This window comes from Pongo abelii, chromosome 13, assembly GCF_028885655.2.
Source record: "Pongo abelii isolate AG06213 chromosome 13, NHGRI_mPonAbe1-v2.0_pri, whole genome shotgun sequence".
In the NCBI taxonomy this organism is placed as follows: domain Eukaryota; kingdom Metazoa; phylum Chordata; class Mammalia; order Primates; family Hominidae; genus Pongo; species Pongo abelii.
Genome location: NC_071998.2, coordinates 119,125,261 through 119,140,730, shown reverse-complemented (window position 1 = coordinate 119,140,730; position 15,470 = coordinate 119,125,261). Strand labels below are relative to the sequence as shown.

At 57.4% G+C, this 15,470-nt stretch overlaps 2 protein-coding genes across 13 annotated transcripts in view; one reads left to right on the top strand and one right to left on the bottom strand.

Annotated features, from left to right (window-relative positions):
- The window catches only part of ENG (endoglin), a 39,625-nt gene extending 36,765 nt beyond the window's left edge, over positions 1-2,860 (top strand). The window contains 3 exon segments of the mRNA NM_001132937.1: positions 675-729; positions 1,828-1,938; positions 2,069-2,860. Of these exon segments, the coding sequence (NP_001126409.1) occupies positions 675-729; positions 1,828-1,938; positions 2,069-2,193 (291 nt within the window). The 3' untranslated portion in view covers positions 2,194-2,860.
- A 940-nt stretch (positions 2,861-3,800) lies between these two features.
- Positions 3,801-15,199, bottom strand: FPGS (folylpolyglutamate synthase). 12 transcript variants are annotated; one of them, XM_063714452.1, is made up of 16 exons: positions 14,831-15,031; positions 13,489-13,617; positions 13,350-13,403; positions 13,202-13,266; positions 10,784-10,898; positions 10,586-10,663; positions 10,390-10,451; positions 10,184-10,286; positions 9,564-9,641; positions 9,170-9,317; positions 8,986-9,075; positions 8,043-8,193; positions 7,767-7,842; positions 6,862-6,928; positions 5,104-5,154; positions 3,801-4,671 (listed from the first exon to the last, which is right to left on the bottom strand). In XM_063714452.1, the coding sequence occupies exons 1-16, from the start codon at positions 14,966-14,968 to the stop codon at positions 4,262-4,264; spliced, it is 1,815 nt and encodes a 604-aa protein (XP_063570522.1). In that variant the 5' UTR covers positions 14,969-15,031; the 3' UTR covers positions 3,801-4,261. The 12 variants fall into 12 exon arrangements, with proteins under 12 accessions (XP_063570522.1, XP_063570523.1, XP_063570525.1 ...); XM_063714453.1 differs by having other exon boundaries at positions 13,489-13,587; positions 14,831-15,022; XM_063714455.1 differs by lacking the exon at positions 14,831-15,031 and adding an exon at positions 14,497-14,713 and having other exon boundaries at positions 13,489-13,758.
- Between the last annotated feature and the right edge of the window lie 271 nt (positions 15,200-15,470).

Genomic DNA, 15,470 nt, shown 5'->3' with positions numbered 1-15,470 from the left:
TATCCTTCCACTTACTCACCCGTCCGTCCATCCATCCACCCTCCCACCCAGGAATCTAGCCAACCGCACATCCATGTAGTATGGTCACCAGTGTAATCTCAAAGAACAGGAGACCTGAGGGAAGAGAGGCAGACAAAGGACACACACTCCTGGCTTTCTGTATTTGCCAGTCACAACACTTCACCATCTGGTGACCCCCCACTCTCAGGCAATCTGTCCTGGATGCCCCCAGAGTCACCCCCAGGCCCTTGCACAGACAGGCCTCCAGGATTACAAACTTCTCTGGTCGTGGGAAGCTAGGGAAGCTTTCAAGGCTCCCCTAAGTGGGCCTCTTCCTCCAGCCACAGTGAGCCTGGGACTCTGGGCTGACCTGGCTCATAGCTCCAAAGTGTTCACGAGGGTGAGGGATGCATAGTGCTCCCACAGTGCGCCCGGGCATCAAGGCCTCCAGGAACTCACAGGAAACATTTCAGCAGCAGCCAGGGATCGTCCACTAGGCACCCTCCCACAGCACAGATCTTCTAGGACTCACCCAGAAGCATCCAGCTACGAAGCGGTGGAGATGGGATTCAAAGCCAAGGCTCTAGGGTGGGCTGAGGTCACAAAGCCAGGGAGTAAACCTGGAAGCCGCCTCCCAAAGGTGCCACATACTGCTCTCTCTCTTCCTCCTCCAGGAAGTCCACAGGACTGTCTTCATGCGCTTGAACATCATCAGCCCTGACCTGTCTGGTGAGCCCCCTCCAGGTCTCTCGGGTTTGTTCTAGTGGCTGAGGTCACAGTAGGGCACAGCGGGCAGCCCTGAGAAGCGGCCTGGGCACATAAGCACATGGCAAGGGGGACCCCAGAGAAAGCGGCCCAGAAGGGGCAGGAGGAGGGCTTCCCAGAGCCATAGCAGCCTAGAGCGGGGGCCGGAGCTGCACTTTGCAGATGGAGATCCCTTGCCCGGGACCGCCCTGTGGGGTGGGAGTCTAGGCCTCTGCCCCTACTCACGGCTGCACTCCATCCCCACAGTTATTGGCTGACCTTGCTGGGAGGATGGAGCCTCCTGGGTGGGACAGAGGCCCTTTGGGGTGGGGGTGCTGGCCTTGCCTTCCTTGAGGCCTCTCCCTGCAGGACGCCCCCACTAGCCTCTCCATCAGTTCCCCCCAGGCCCAGGCCCACACCAGGCAGAAGAGTCCCGACACTGGCGGCAGAGGCAGGGGTGAGGGATGGGGGCACCTACCTCTTTGCCACCCCATCCAGGCCAGGATGGAGCCTCCACTCCCAGCCCAGGACCAAGAAGGCAGGGCTGATAGCCCCATGACACAGAATCGGATATCAGAGGCTCAAGGGAAGACTGCTTGGCCCATAGTTACACAGGAGTCAGGAATGTGGAGGGAATGAGGCTTGGAGCAATCTGAGAGCACAGCTGCAAGGCACTCGGAGCTGCTCTGACCCATTCTTTACCTGCTAAAGGCCTCAGAGAGGGGCAGGGTTGACCTAAGGTCATGCAGCAGGTGGGGCAGGCTCTGTACTCCCAAGCCTCAGTTTCCTCACGTTACCCCATCCATCCTCCCTGAAAACGCATCTCCATCAGCCTTGAGGGGCAGAGGCATGACCCAAAAGGCCTGGCTGGCCCTCTAGGTAGACAGTCCTAGCAACCATGGCTCAATGCCAGGCCTGGCTGTGATGAGCCCATTTGCTACAAGAGGAGACTGTGAGGTTCAGAGAAGTCAAGGGTCCATGGCTGAGCAAGGCTGGCACCACAGCCCACGTGGGCCAGCACAACAGGGTAGGGGATGGGGCAGAGGCAGAGGTGGCAGTGCTGATGGCATCGGCCCTCTCTAGGTTGCACAAGCAAAGGCCTCGTCCTGCCCGCCGTGCTGGGCATCACCTTTGGTGCCTTCCTCATCGGGGCCCTGCTCACTGCCGCACTCTGGTACATCTACTCGCACACGCGTGAGTACCCCAGGCCCCCACAGTGAGCATGCCGGGCCCCTCCATCCACCCGGGGGAGCCCAGTGAAGCCTCTGAGGGATTGAGGGGCCCTGGCCAGGACCCTGACCTCCACCCCTGCCCCTGCTCCCAGGTTCCCCCAGCAAGCGGGAGCCCGTGGTGGCGGTGGCTGCCCCGGCCTCCTCGGAGAGCAGCAGCACCAACCACAGCATCGGGAGCACCCAGAGCACCCCCTGCTCCACCAGCAGCATGGCATAGCCCCGGCCCCCCGCGCTCACCCAGCAGGAGAGACTGAGCAGCTGCCAGCTGGGAGCACTGGTGTGAACTCACCCTGGGAGCCAGTCCTCCACTCGACCCAGGATGGCACCTGCTCTCCGTGCCCACCCTTCCCGCCTCCCTCTTAGAGGCCTGCTGCCAGTGCAGCCACTGGCTTGGAACACCTTGGGGTCCCTCCACCCCACCCCACAGAACCTTCAACCCAGTGGGTCTGGGATATGGCTGCCCAGGAGACAGACCACTTGCCACGCTGTTGTAAAAACCCAAGTCCCTGTCATTTGAACCTGGATCCAGCACTGGTGAACTGAGCTGGGCAGGAGGGGAGAACTTGAAACAGATCCAGGCCAGGCCAGCCAGGCCGACAGCACCTCCCCCCTGGGAGCAGAAGAGGGCCCAGCCCAGAGCCACCTGGATCTATCCCTGCGGCCTCCACACCTGGACTTGCCTAACTGGCAGGGGAGACAGGAGCCTAGCGGAGCCCAGCCTGGGAGCCCAGAGGGTGACAAGAACAGTGGGCGTTGGGAGCCTAGCTCCTGCCACATGGAGCCCTCTCTGCCGGTCAGGCAGCCAGCAGAGGGGGAGTAGCCAAGCTGCTTGTCCTGGGCCCGCCCCTGTGTATTCACCACCAATAAATCAGACCATGAAACCAGCAACGGGTTGGGCTGGGAGAAGGGCAGTGACATTCAAAGCCAGGGTGGGCTGAGGGCACAGGACAGGGCTGCTTTTGTACTTGGCCCCCACTGGGCTGGCCTGGTGGCAGGGGTGGCATCCTGAACAGTAGCAGCAGCCAGGGCACAGCAGGTTTTCATTCAGCCAGTTCCCCTCTGCCACCCACCCCCTCGACGGCACACCCCAGGGTCTAGGCTGCAAGAAAGCAAACATCAGGAGGCCCCATCCACACTCTCTCTCTGGGGTTCTGAACACAGGCCCTCGACTGCTCTAAGCTCAAATCCTGGACCTGCCACTTGTTGGCTTGTGACTGTAGGTAGGTCCCATGACTTTTTTTTTTGAGACGGAGTCTTGCTCTGTCGCCCAGGCTGGAGTACAGTGGCACTATCTCGGCTCACTGCAACCTCCACCTCCCGGGTTCAAGCAATTCTCCTGCCTCAGCCTCCCGAGTAGCTGGGACTACAGGCGTGCACCACCACTTCCAGCTAATTTTTATATTTTTAGTAGAGACGGGGTTTCATCATGTTGGCCAGATGGTCTCGACCTCTTGACCTCATGATCTGCCCGCCTCAGCCTCCCAGAGTGCTGGGATTACAGGCGTGAGCCACTGCGCCCGGCCCCCATGGCTTGTTGAAACCAGCCACAGTTCCCTCGTCTGTCAAATGGGCATAATTCTCCATCACAAGGTCTCTGCAAGGGGGTCTGCAGAAAGCACTGCCTGGCATATGGTCAACAGGCTTCAGTCCGGTCTTCCCATCTCACAGACAGGCCACCTGAGGCGCACAGGGAGGGAGGGACTTGTCCCAGGCCACACAGCCAGGCTCCCTCTACACAGTGCAGGTCCCTGACCACCAGCAGCCCCTCTCTCCCTGTCTCTACTGAGGGAGCAGGGGGTCAAGGGTCAGTCGAAGGCTTTGCCATTTCCTTAAAAAACAAAGGCTTTAATTCACTTCAGCCACCCTCTGTCCCACAGTGTCCCAGGCAGAGGCCCTCTTCCTTCCCAGAAGGCACTGGGAGGAGAAAATCTACCACCCAGCACATGGCAGTACCCGGGGCCTGGCCAGGCAGCACACACAATAAGCTGGGCCTGAGCCAGGAGGCAGGCGGGGTGTTGGGGGAGACAGGCTGAACGGCCAGGCCACTGCAACAGTGAGAGACCCGGGGAGCCCCCCTGCTATCTCGGCCAGGAGGAAGGAGAGACCAAGGCACAGAGCCTTAAAAAAGAGGACATCCTCTCCCGGCCTCCCATTCCAGAGCCCTGGTCCCTGGGCCAGTCTAGACAGAACCAGGAAAGCAGAAAACAAAAGGCACCTAGTATGTAAGTTCATGGGGAGAACGCAGGCAGGTGTGGGAGGCTCCCACTTCCAACCCCGGGCCTTGGCTACTGGGACAGTGCGGGCTCCAGCAGCTTCAGGACACCACCCACCAGGTGCAGGCTGCCAGTGACTAGCACATGGATGGCAGCAGCCTCACGGAGTACGCCGGCCCCACTGTGAGCCACGGGGTGGGTGAGGAGGCCCTTTGGGGGACTGGGGGACTGGAAGATGGGGTCTCGGCCTTGGCTGATCCATTGCAAGGCATGTGAAATGCAGCTGAAGACGAGGGAGCTGGCACTGCAGGTGTGGGGTGGGTGGGGCGCCAGAAGCAGGGATGTGGACCCACCAGGCTCTGGGCTGGGGGCACTCCAGAGGTCCGGGCTGGCCTGCTCTTCGTCCAGGTGGTTCCAGTGCTGCTGGTGTTCCAGGCAGCGGAGCAGGACCTGGTCCAGTGTCACTGTGAAGTTCTGTTGGTCTGTGGGGCACAGAGACAGGCATATCAGCAAAGGGAAGAGGGAGTAAGGGACAGGGGTGGAGAAAGGGGCGGGTGCACCGTGAGCACCTGCTTAGCACCAAGCCCTTTACATCATCAGGCCAGCAGTCTCGGCTAGTGGTCTTCTCCATGGACACAATGAAGAAACTGAGGCTCAGGCAGGTTCAGTGACTTCACCAAGGTCACGAGAGGCAGAGCCAGACACTCTGGCTCCAAAGCTTTTGCCCACTAGGCACCCCTTCCCCACTCTGGCCTCACTGTCTCCATCTATAAAATGTACATCCAGCTGGGGACCATCACCAGGTGGGCATAGTTATTTCTGGGGCTGCTGGTTAAAAACGCAGATTCCAGGCTGGGCGCGGTGGCTCACACCTGTAATCCCAGCACTTTGAGAGGCCGAGGCGGGCAGATCACCTGAGGTCAAGAGTTCAAGATCAGCCTGGCCAACATGGTGAAACCCCGTCTCTAAAAAAAAAAAAACACACAAAAATTAGCCGGACAAAAATTAGCCAGGTGTGGTGGCACACGCCTATAATCCCAGCTACTTGAAAGGCTGAGGCAAGAGTATCGCTTGAACCCGGGAGGTAGAGATTGCAGTGAGCTGAGATCAAGCCATTGCACTCCAGCCTGGGCGACAGAGCAAGACTCCATGTTATAAACAAACAAAAAACAAAAATTAGCCGGGTGTAGTGGCACGCGCCTGTAGTCGCAGCTACTCGCGAGGCTGAGGCAGGAGAATCATTTGAACCTGGGAGGCAGAAGTTGCAATGAGCCGAGATGGCACCACTGCACTCCAGCCTGGGCAGCCTGAGTGACAGAACGAGACTGTCTCAAGAAAAAAAAAAAAAAAAAGCAGATTCCAGAACTCTCCCCAGCCAGACTGATGTGAGGACTGGAGATTTTTTTTTTTTTTTTTTTAGACAGGGTCCAGGGTCTTGCTCTGTCACCCAGGCTGGAGTGCAGTGATGCAATCACGACTTCATGACTCACTGCAGCCTCCACCTTCCAGGCTCAAGCGATCCTTCCACTTCAGCCTCCTGAGTAGCTAGGACCACAGGTGTACACAACCACACCTGGCTAATTCTTCTATTTTTTTTAATAGAGATGAGGTCTGGCTTTTAACTCCTGAGCTCAAACGATCCTCCTGCCAAAGTGCTGGGATTACAGGTGTGAGCCACCAAGTCCAGCCTGGGATCTGTATTTTTTACACTATTTCAAACTTTTTTAACACGATACATAGTAAAAAACACATTTTACATTGCAACCCAGGACTCACATACTTATACATATACCTGGAACAGAATAATATTCACCAAACAGGACCTATCCTTACTCTGTGCAATGTACACTGGTATTTTCTATTCTACACTATTTCATATAAAATAAAAAATGCTGGCTGGGCCTGGTGGCTCACACTTGTAATCCCAGCACTTTGGGAGGCTGAGGTGGGTGGATCATTTGAGGCCAGGAGTTTGACACCAGCCTGGCCAACATGGAGAAACCCTGTCTCTACTAAAAATACAAAAATTAGCTGGGCATGTTGGTACACGCCTGTAATCCCAGCTATTCCAGAGGCTGAGACATGAGAATCATCTGAACCTAGGAGGCAGAGGTTGCAGTGAGCTGAGATTGTGCCACTATATTCCAGCCTGGGTGACAGAGTGAGACTCTGTCTCAAAAATTAAATTAAAAAAAATTTTTTTTTGAGACAGTCTCGCTCTGTCGCCCAGGCTAGAGTGCAGTGGTGCGATCTCGGCTCACTGCCAGCTCCGCCTCCTGAGTACATGCCATTCTCCTGTCTCAGCCTCCCACGTAGCTGGGACTACAGGTGCCTGCCACTACGCCTGGCTAATTTTTTGTATTTTTTTTTGTAGAGACGGGGTTTCACCATGTTAGCCAGGATGGTCTCGATCTCCTGACCTCGTGATCTGCCCGCCTCGGTCTCCCAAAGTGCTGGGATTACAGGCGTGAGCCACCACGCCCAACCAAAAATTTTTTAAAATAAAATTAAATAAAGTATACTTTGGTGTATAAAAGAGTATAAGTACACTAAAGTGTGCTTATACAGTAAAACAAATTTATTTCCTACCCCAAACCTCCAGTTTGGAAGCCCCCACTGTCTACCTCAGGGACCCCTGCTCATCCCCAGGGGCCATGCCTGTCACCTCTCACCTGCGTTGCCTGTGGATGACACCTCTGTCAGGTTAGGGCAGAAGACGGCATAGTCAAACTGGCAAGGCTAGAAGGCCAAGGGAAAGACTTGGTGTCAGACCCCTGAAAGGATGTCCACCAACTTCCATATGGCCCCCTGCACCCACATCTCTGGAGATGCAGCCTCCCTGACAACTAGAATGATGCTGTATAAACCTAGCCAAGGTACTTCAGCACCCTGCCCCCATCTACCTCAGTATACCCTGCCTGGCCTGTGGCCTGAGCAGCGAAGCCCCAACCTACTGTACAGACGAGGGAACAGTGGCCACGGGTCAAGGGGACTTGCTGAAGGTCACTCAGATAGTGAGGGGGCCCCAAATCCAGGCTGGAAAAAGGCTGTGGGTAAATGGGAGAGGTTCTGGATACAGCCTCAGCCTCCTGGTCTGTGAAATGGGAGATGATACCTAGGGGCCACTTCAGCCCTGACAGCTTGGGCAGCCTCAGTTTCCCCAAGCAGAGAAAGGCCCAATGACTCCTTCAACCAAACTTGAGAAGCAGGTATCCTTAGCAGCAACCCCATTTTATGGAGAGGCAAACTGAGGCTCAGGGAAATGCCATTTCTCGTCCAGGGTGATATGCTAGTGCCTAAAGGGGCATGACAAGCGAGTCCAGAGTCTACACCTTTAACCACGATGTGGCCCTCCTCTTATGCCTGGACTTGAGTCTAGACACGCGGGAAAATGAGTAATGACCTATGACTGAATTCCCCGCGGCCCTACAGCACCTGGCGGAACCAGCACAGGCACCTTGTCCCATCTAATCCTCAATACAACTCAAGGGGGAGGGGATTCGCACCCCCCAGGGTCACACCGCCAGACCTGGGGCTTCAGGACTGCCTACCGCCCACCCCCAAGTCGGCCCCTCACCTGCAGCAGCTTCAGCAGGGCCGCCGGGTCCCGGTCCCCGGTAGCATTGAAGAGCAAGACTCGAACCTCGGGGCCACTGCGACAGGGGTGAGGAGCTGGGTCAAAGGGCGCTGCCCGTTCTCCCTGCCGTCCCAATCCCGTCCCCGCCCACGACCCCGCCCCTCCCCGTGGGCCCGCCCCCGTCCTTCCCCACGACCCCGCCCCGCCCTTCCCCAAGATCCCGCCCCTCCCCGTGGGCCCGCCCCGGCCCCACCCCCCCCAAGCCCCGCCCCTCACCCGCTCGGCCGCTCGCGGCCCTGCAGCGCCTGGCGGAACCAGCGAACGCAGGCCTGCACGCTGCTGGCGGTGTGCGCACCGTCCAGGTACCAGGTGAGGGGCCCGCGCCGCAGCACCTGCGTCCGGCCCGGCCACTCCGTGTTCCGAAGCCCTGGGGGAGGGCAGCAAGGCAGTCCTCCAGGCCCTCTCCCACCCCCGTCCTCAATTCCGCACACACACTCCTGAGCCCGTTCTCCCCTGCAGACTGCGCCCGCCCTCAACACTCAGGACCCCGACAGCCCAGGAACTTTTTACTGGCACCAGTCAATGGCTTGGGCTTTTCGGCTGTCTCATCTGGTGGAATCTTTCAGGAAACCCTGAAAGGGCCTGCTATTCCCGTTTGACAGCCCGAGAGCCCTTAGCTGGCGCCGGGATGTGATGGGAGGTCGGTTTGTCTCCAGGACCTTATCACTTGCCCCTGACAACAGGCATGGCACACAGCGGGCCCACCATTTGCTGAAGGGGCTTAACAGCATGAGCACCTGCTGGGTGCTGAAAGCTTTGGGGGAGGCAAGAAGCAGATGACTGGATCACCATCCTCCAGAACCTCAGGGTCTGATGACGATGATAGTGACAGTGACAGCAGCTACCACTGGCTGGCACTTTATCCCACATTGGCCAGTCTCTGCACTCAGCACCTTAGTGATGTCACCTCAGCGAATCCCCACCACAGCCCTTGGCAGTGGCTCCTATCATCATCCACTCTGGCAGATGAGAAGACAGGCTCAGAAAGAGTTCATGAGCTCAACAAGGCCAGGGAGGTTTGCTGACATCAGAGTCCTTTCTCTTAAGCACCACTTCAAATTGTCTCTGTCTCCCAAACAGAAAACAAACAAACAAACAAAAATCTGAAGGGGCACAGACACACGCAGTGGTCCCAGCTGGGCAGGAAGGTCCAACTCACCGAGCCGCATGTGGGATGTGGGCTGGAACACAGGTGCCAGGGGCAGCTGCCACAGAAGCCCTGGCCTGGATGCCTTCGGCTCCCCAGCACCTGCGGGGTGTGTGAGACCAAGTGTGCCTGGGACCCTCCTAGGCAGGCTCCACAGGTGCCACCCACCTGCCTGCCCACTCAGCTGCCCACTCACCATGGTGGTCCTGCCGCTGCAGCCAGCAGTGGGCCAGCTGCAAGGCCAAGGCAGCGTTGGACCGCTGGTGCTCCCCCTCCAGGCCCAGAGTCAGCGGCGGCCCCCCTTCCTCCAGGGCCTCCAGCATCGGACACAGGTATAGAGGACACTGGGGGAGACAGGCAGGAGCGGGTCAGCAGAGGCCCTCCCTGACCACGTCAGCCCTCGCATCTCTCCCCTCCCCCAGCCACCAAGCCCTGCTCCCAGAACTGAGATGTGTTCCAGCAGGCCCGGCGGCTGGCCCAGCGTCCTCACTGCACAGATGAGCAAACTGGGGCCCCAGAGGATGCAGTGCCTCCTCAAACAGGAGGGACACACGCCCACTCCGCCGCTGCCCCATTCCAATCAGACTTACTGAGATCTGCTGGGCTCGGTCCCTCAGCACTGCCAGGGGACCTTCAGGTTGGAGCACAGTGAAGGCAGGGACACCTTGCTGTGGAGGGAAGGAGAGAGAAAGGGCTACCTAGCATCCTCCACACTCCTATCTCTGGCCCCCACATCCCTGGGTCTGGGCTACCACTGTCTCTCATCCCTCATGTTTCTTTTCTTTTCTTTTTCGAGATGAAGTCTCACTCTGTCACCCAGGCTGGAGTGCTTTGGTGCAATCTCGGCTCACTGCAACGTCTGTCTCCCGGGTTCGAGTGATTCTCCTGCCTCAGTCTCCCCAGTAGCTGGAACTACAGGCGTACACCACCACACCTGGCTAATTTTTGTATTTTTAGTAGAGACAGAGTTTCACCATATTGGTCAGGCTGGTCTCAAACTCCTGACCTCAGGTGATCCTCCCACCTCGACCTCCTGAAATGCTGGGATTGCAAGCATATAAGCCACCATGCCCAGCCATCCCTCAAGTTTCAATGGGGAAACAGTCTGGAGAGGAGACTCAACTTGTTCCAGTCACACAGTGAAGCCAGGATGAAAACGCAGACGCCCAGGCCTTCCATGTCTCTCCCTTCCCCCAGTCTGCCTGGTCACCTTAAAGATGCCCCCTTTCTGCCATGCGATCTTCTCCACCGTATCCCCCAGGAGGCTGGTGTGGTCGATGCCAAGAGAGGAGACTCCGCACACCACAGGCTTCCTGCAGGGGAGGAAAAGGCCATGAGGCCCTGCCCTGAGCCACCAGGCGGCAGGTGAGGCTGTGTTCCTGGCTGCCACCCCTCGTCCCAAGCAACTGCGCTCACCTGATGATGTTGGTGCAGTCATAAGCCCCGCCAATGCCCACCTCCACCACTGCCAGGTCCACCTGCCAAAGAGCAGAGGGCACGGCAGGGGATATGAGGGTGCCCAGAGGCCGCATGAAAGCAGGGAGCCCCCAAGCCTGCTGAGGTTCCTGTTCCCAAGGCCTCAGATGCAGGGTTCTAGGGAGAGGGCACACACCTTCTCTTGGAGGAAGACGTGGAAGGCCATGAGTGTCAGGAAGCGGAAGTAGGGGGGCATGGAGACACAGCTGCCATCCTGTGGCACAGGGACATGTCAGGGCCCAGAGCCCGTGCAGCCCCTCCTCTGGGGAGATGGGGTGCTGGAACACGTAGCACCCCAACCACACCCACCCACCAGCCCTCCTGCATGGGGCACCTTGGTCTCTTCCAGCCGGTGGTAGAGGTGCCAGAAGTACTTGGTGAAGAGCTCAGGACTGATGGGCTGCCCATTGATGCGGATCCGCTCCCGAACCTGCACCAGGTGGGGAGAGCTGCCGGGACAGCTGGGGTCATCAGGACTCCCTTCCCGAGCGTCCTGGCCTTCCCCCACCCTGCAGGGGCTGATGCTGCTGGCCTCCGTGCCTCACCTCTCCTGTGTCCTTCAGTTTGTTCCTGGTGCCCCATCCCCCCGGACTATCTGTAGCCCCCCGGTCCTCCCCCTCTTCTATCTCCAGGCCTCTGCACCTGGCTCACCCTATTCATCACACTGGTCTCAACTAAGACAGCTCCTCCTCTGGACCCTCACCCAGGCTGGTCTTGCACATTCTATGGGCTCCAACAGTCCCATACCAATCAGTCACTCTGCTGACATCTGTCCCACAATGTCATCTGTCTTACAGCTCTCAGAGACAAAGCCCACAAGCAGTGTTCAAGCTGCAGCCCTAGGCTGGCCCTCAAGGCCATGTGGGCCCAAGTTGAAGGCTAGGTTTTTATCCCAAAAATGATTGTAGTTTTTATTTTTGTTTATTTATTTTTGAGACAGGGTCTTGCTCTGTTGCCCAAGCTGGAGTGCAGTGGTGCAATCTTGGCTCACTGCAACCTCTGCCTCCCAGATTCAAGCGTTTCTCATGCCTCGGCCTCCCAAGTAGCTGGGATTACAGGCACACACCACTACGCCTTGCTGATTTTTGTATTTTTCGTAGAGACAGGGTTACGCCATGTTAGCCAGGCTGGTCTTGAACTCCTGACCTCTGGTGATCCACCCACCTCAGCCTCCCAAAGTGCTGGGATTACAGGCATGAGCCACCGTGCCCAGCCAATTTTTTTGTATTTTTAGTAGAGATAGGGTTTCGCCTGTTGGCCAGGCTGCTCTTGAACTCCTGGCCTCAAGTGATCTGCCCGCCTCGGCCTCCCAAAGTGCTGGGATTACAAGCATGAGCCACCACGCCTGGCCCAAAAAAATGATTTTAGAAGACAGGTTGGTGCCTTATTTTTCAATCCTCAAAGCTACTCAGGTAGTAAGTCCTCCTCTCCATCTCTTTATTTGAACAAGAACTGTTTAGGGAAAACATATCAGCTTGAAATGACCTTAGGCAGCTGATTTCCGAAGTTCCTGGTGATGGGCTTAGGAGACATGCGTGGCACAGGAAGAGTGATCCCGGTTCTACCTAGCCATCCTCTTGTGTAAGTCTAGACAAGTGAGACCAAGAGGGGGTGCTGCCTCCAGGGCAAAACCACAGTGGACACTGGCCGAGCAGAAGGGCTCCTATCTGCAGCCCGCCTGGGAGACCTTAACGTGGATGGCACAAGCCACCCTTATCGTTTAAGCCCTTGCAAGGCAATTTTCTCCTTACTCTAAAGACATACTAATTGATAAATATCTCTATGTGATTTTAAAGTTATATATGGACTTTAAAATTTTTTTCTTTTTCATTTTTTTTTTTTAAACAGAGATGAAGTCTCACTATGTTGCCCAGGCTGGTCTCAAACTCCTGAGCTCCAGTGAGCATCCCACCCTGGCCTCCCAAAGTGCTAGGATTACAGTTGTGAGCCACCACACTCGACCTGGACTTTAAGTTATTAAAGAGACATCTGACCATCTGACTATTCCAACTATGTAATTTTCTTTTTTTTTTTAAGACAGCATCTTGCTCTGTCGCCCAGGCTGAAGTGCAATGGCGTGATCACTGCTAACTGCAGCCTTGACCTCCCTGGGCTCAGGTGATCCTCCCATGTCAGCCGCCCAAAGTGCTGGGATTATAGGCATGAGCCACCACACTGGACCTCCCGCTACATATTTAGTTTATACATTAAAGTTGCTTCCCCTTCCCCAATTTTTTTTATTACGAAAATTAAGGCCAGGCACAGTGGCTCACACCTGTAATCCCAGCACTTTAGGAGGCCGAGGTGGGCAGATCACTTAAGGTCAGGAGTTCGAGAACAGAAATGGCCAACATGGTGAAACCCCATCTCTACTAAAAACACAAAAATTAGCCTGGTGTGGTGGCAGGTGCCTGTAATCCGAGCTACTCGGGAGGCTGAAGCAGGAGAATTGCTTGAACCTGGCAGGCGGGGGTTGCAGTGAGCCAAGATCGTGCCACTGTACTCCAGCCTGGGCGACAGAGTGAGACTCAGTCTCAAAAAAAAAAAAAAAAAAAAAAAAAATTAAAGGTTGCCATAAACATGGGCCAATATGGTAAGTGCTAACTGAATGTTTATTGAATGAATAAACATTGGGCAGAGAGACATGCAGCTGACCTCCTGGGGGTGACCCTGGTCCTGAAGCACTGGCTGGTTCCATAGCCCCCCAGGGTCCATTGGGACAGAGACACCACATCCCCCCACAAGCCAGTACCTAAAGAATCCCGTCTTCAGGCCATAGCTTCGGAGGATACATTCCGTGAAGGCACAGGTGGAGCCCTTGAAAGAAAAGGGATTGTCTGGGCAGGCTCTACCCCACCAGCCACTTAATAGACCTCCTACCCCAGGGTCCTGCCCCTCACCTTCCCCTTCGTCCCAGTGACGTGGATGATGTTCAGCCGATCCAAGTCCTCCACCTGGGACAGACAGACAAGGTCCCTGCCTCAGCTACGGGGATCACAAATGGGGGTGGGAGGTGGTCACAGGCCCTCTCTACCTTACCTGCAGCCCACTCCGTGCCAGGTACAGTTCCATGGCTTCCAGCTGTGTCTGGGGGTCACCCCGCTGGCGCTTCACCTGCTCCAGGTAGCCGGCATTGGTCTGTAGGGTATTGAGCATGCGCACGGCATCCTGGCAACCACAGTGCCCAGGTAGCAGGTTAAGGCTCACTCAGGGTCCACAGGCACACTGACAGCCAGCAGACCGGTGGCCAAGCCAGGGCAACAAGGCCAGTACCAGGCCTGCCTGCCGTGCCAGCACTGTTAGCCTAGCCTGTAGGTTAAGCAACAGAGAGCATGGCATCTTTCCAGCTCTGGCAAAAATGGGAGTCTGGGGCAGTTCAGACCCACCCAGGGAGTGCTACACAAAGAAGGTGGCGTGACTAACGGGCTAGCCTTGCTTCCTGCCCAGGCTCCCCCGACTTCACTCCTGGGCCTTTGCCCTCATTCTCCCCAATGGGGTCCATTGCTATATTGCTCCCTGCCAGGGCGGGGCCAGAACTACAGAAGGTTGGGGTATTCGAATTCTGGAGTTCCCCGAAGCTCCACCCCAACCCTCATGACTCTGGGTTCCACATTCCAACCCACAGAAGAGCAACTCAGAGGGAGGAGGGGTGTGCCAGGGGTCACTCAGCCAGGAAGGCAGGTAGGTACGGCTTCAGGAGGGTTCACAATGGAAGTGAGAGTGGGGGTGCTATTTCATTCCCCTTAGGCCTCATATTCCGTGCCTCCCACCCTCAGGACCTCAAGGCTGGTTGGAGGCCCCACCCTCATCAAACCAGTGCCACCAGCCTGACTGGCATCAGGGTCTGGTCTAGGGCAACCGGCTCTTGGCACAGCGCCCGCGGACATTTTCTGTTTTCCAGGTTCTGGGGCCCTCCACTACCCCTGATTCCTGCCTCTCCCCCAAATCCAGGCCCTTGGATCCCCAATCTTCTGAATCCTGGACAGCCCACCCCCAGATTAATACTCCTGGATCTTTCAAGCCTGAATTCCTGAGTCTCTTCCCTACCCTCTTTCTCCACTCTCACTGCCGGTTCAGACTCCGAGATCGCTGGAACTCCAGAAGCACCGCTGAGCCTCTGGGCTTCTGGATCCTAGCTCCAGTGCCCCTTCCCACTCCCCAACCCGGGGCGGGGACGCTATAGTCTCCGAATTCCCAGACCCGGCGGCCCGGGCCCAACTTCCTGGTCCCTGTCCCCACCCCCAGCCTCCAGGATGTTCCGCCCCCCGAGTCCCCCAGTCCAGGGCTCCCGATACCCTCTCGGCTAGCAGAGCCCGGATGTTCTGCGGCTCAGCGCAGGCCCACGTGTCGTCGCGCCCCGGCCCGCTGGCCCGCCTGATACCTGGTACTCCATGCTGGGCTCCTGCGGCACCGGCCACGCGCTCAAGCCCCGCCGCGCCGCGACCTGGGTCGTTACGCCGCGCGCAGACGCCGCTGCCAGGAATAGAGCGGCGCGCAGGTGGCTCCGCGCACGCGACATAGTCCCGACGCCCCCGGCAGCGCTCTAGGCCCGGGCGGGAGACGCCCCGCCCCCCCCCCAGCCAATCAGCGCAGCGCCGCCTCACCACGCCCCCCGCCAATCAGCACCGCCCCGCCCCGGCCATCATCAATTAGCACCGCCCCAAACGCCCCCCGACCAGCCCCCTTGCGCCACTAAAAAGCCGCCCCTCCCGCGTGCACCATCCTGATGAGGGGCAGGCCTCGGGACCATGTTTTTGAGTGGCACGCTCCGGGGCGTCCCCTCCCTTAGCGGGCACGCACTCCTTTCGTCATCAACCTCCCAAGGCCCCCCCGGCAGCACGTCCCAAAATAGCCAGTCCGGGTCAGCAGCCCTCAGTCTCTGCTCCGAACAGGGACAGGATGACAGAGCTGCGGACACCTGGGACACCTCTAAACAGCTGCTGCAGTTTAGAGAATGGATTTGAGGGCCACCTGGGGATGGTGGGGCAGTAATCCTTCTTTTCTGTGAGGAAGACACCTAT

What these genes read in the sequence shown, in the direction of transcription:
- FPGS (XM_063714452.1), bottom strand. Translation starts at nt 14,968, where the DNA reads ATGTCGCGTGCGCGGAGCCACCTGCGCGCCGCTCTATTCCTGGCAGCG. An exon ending in AGCCCAGCATGGAGTACCAG is followed by an intron (nt 13,618 to 14,830) that starts GTATCAGGCGGG and finishes TGTGGTTGCCAG; the next exon opens with GATGCCGTGCGCATGCTCAA. An exon ending in GCAGCGGCAGGACCACCATG is followed by an intron (nt 9,076 to 9,169) that starts GTGAGTGGGCAG and finishes CACACCCCGCAG; the next exon opens with GTGCTGGGGAGCCGAAGGCA.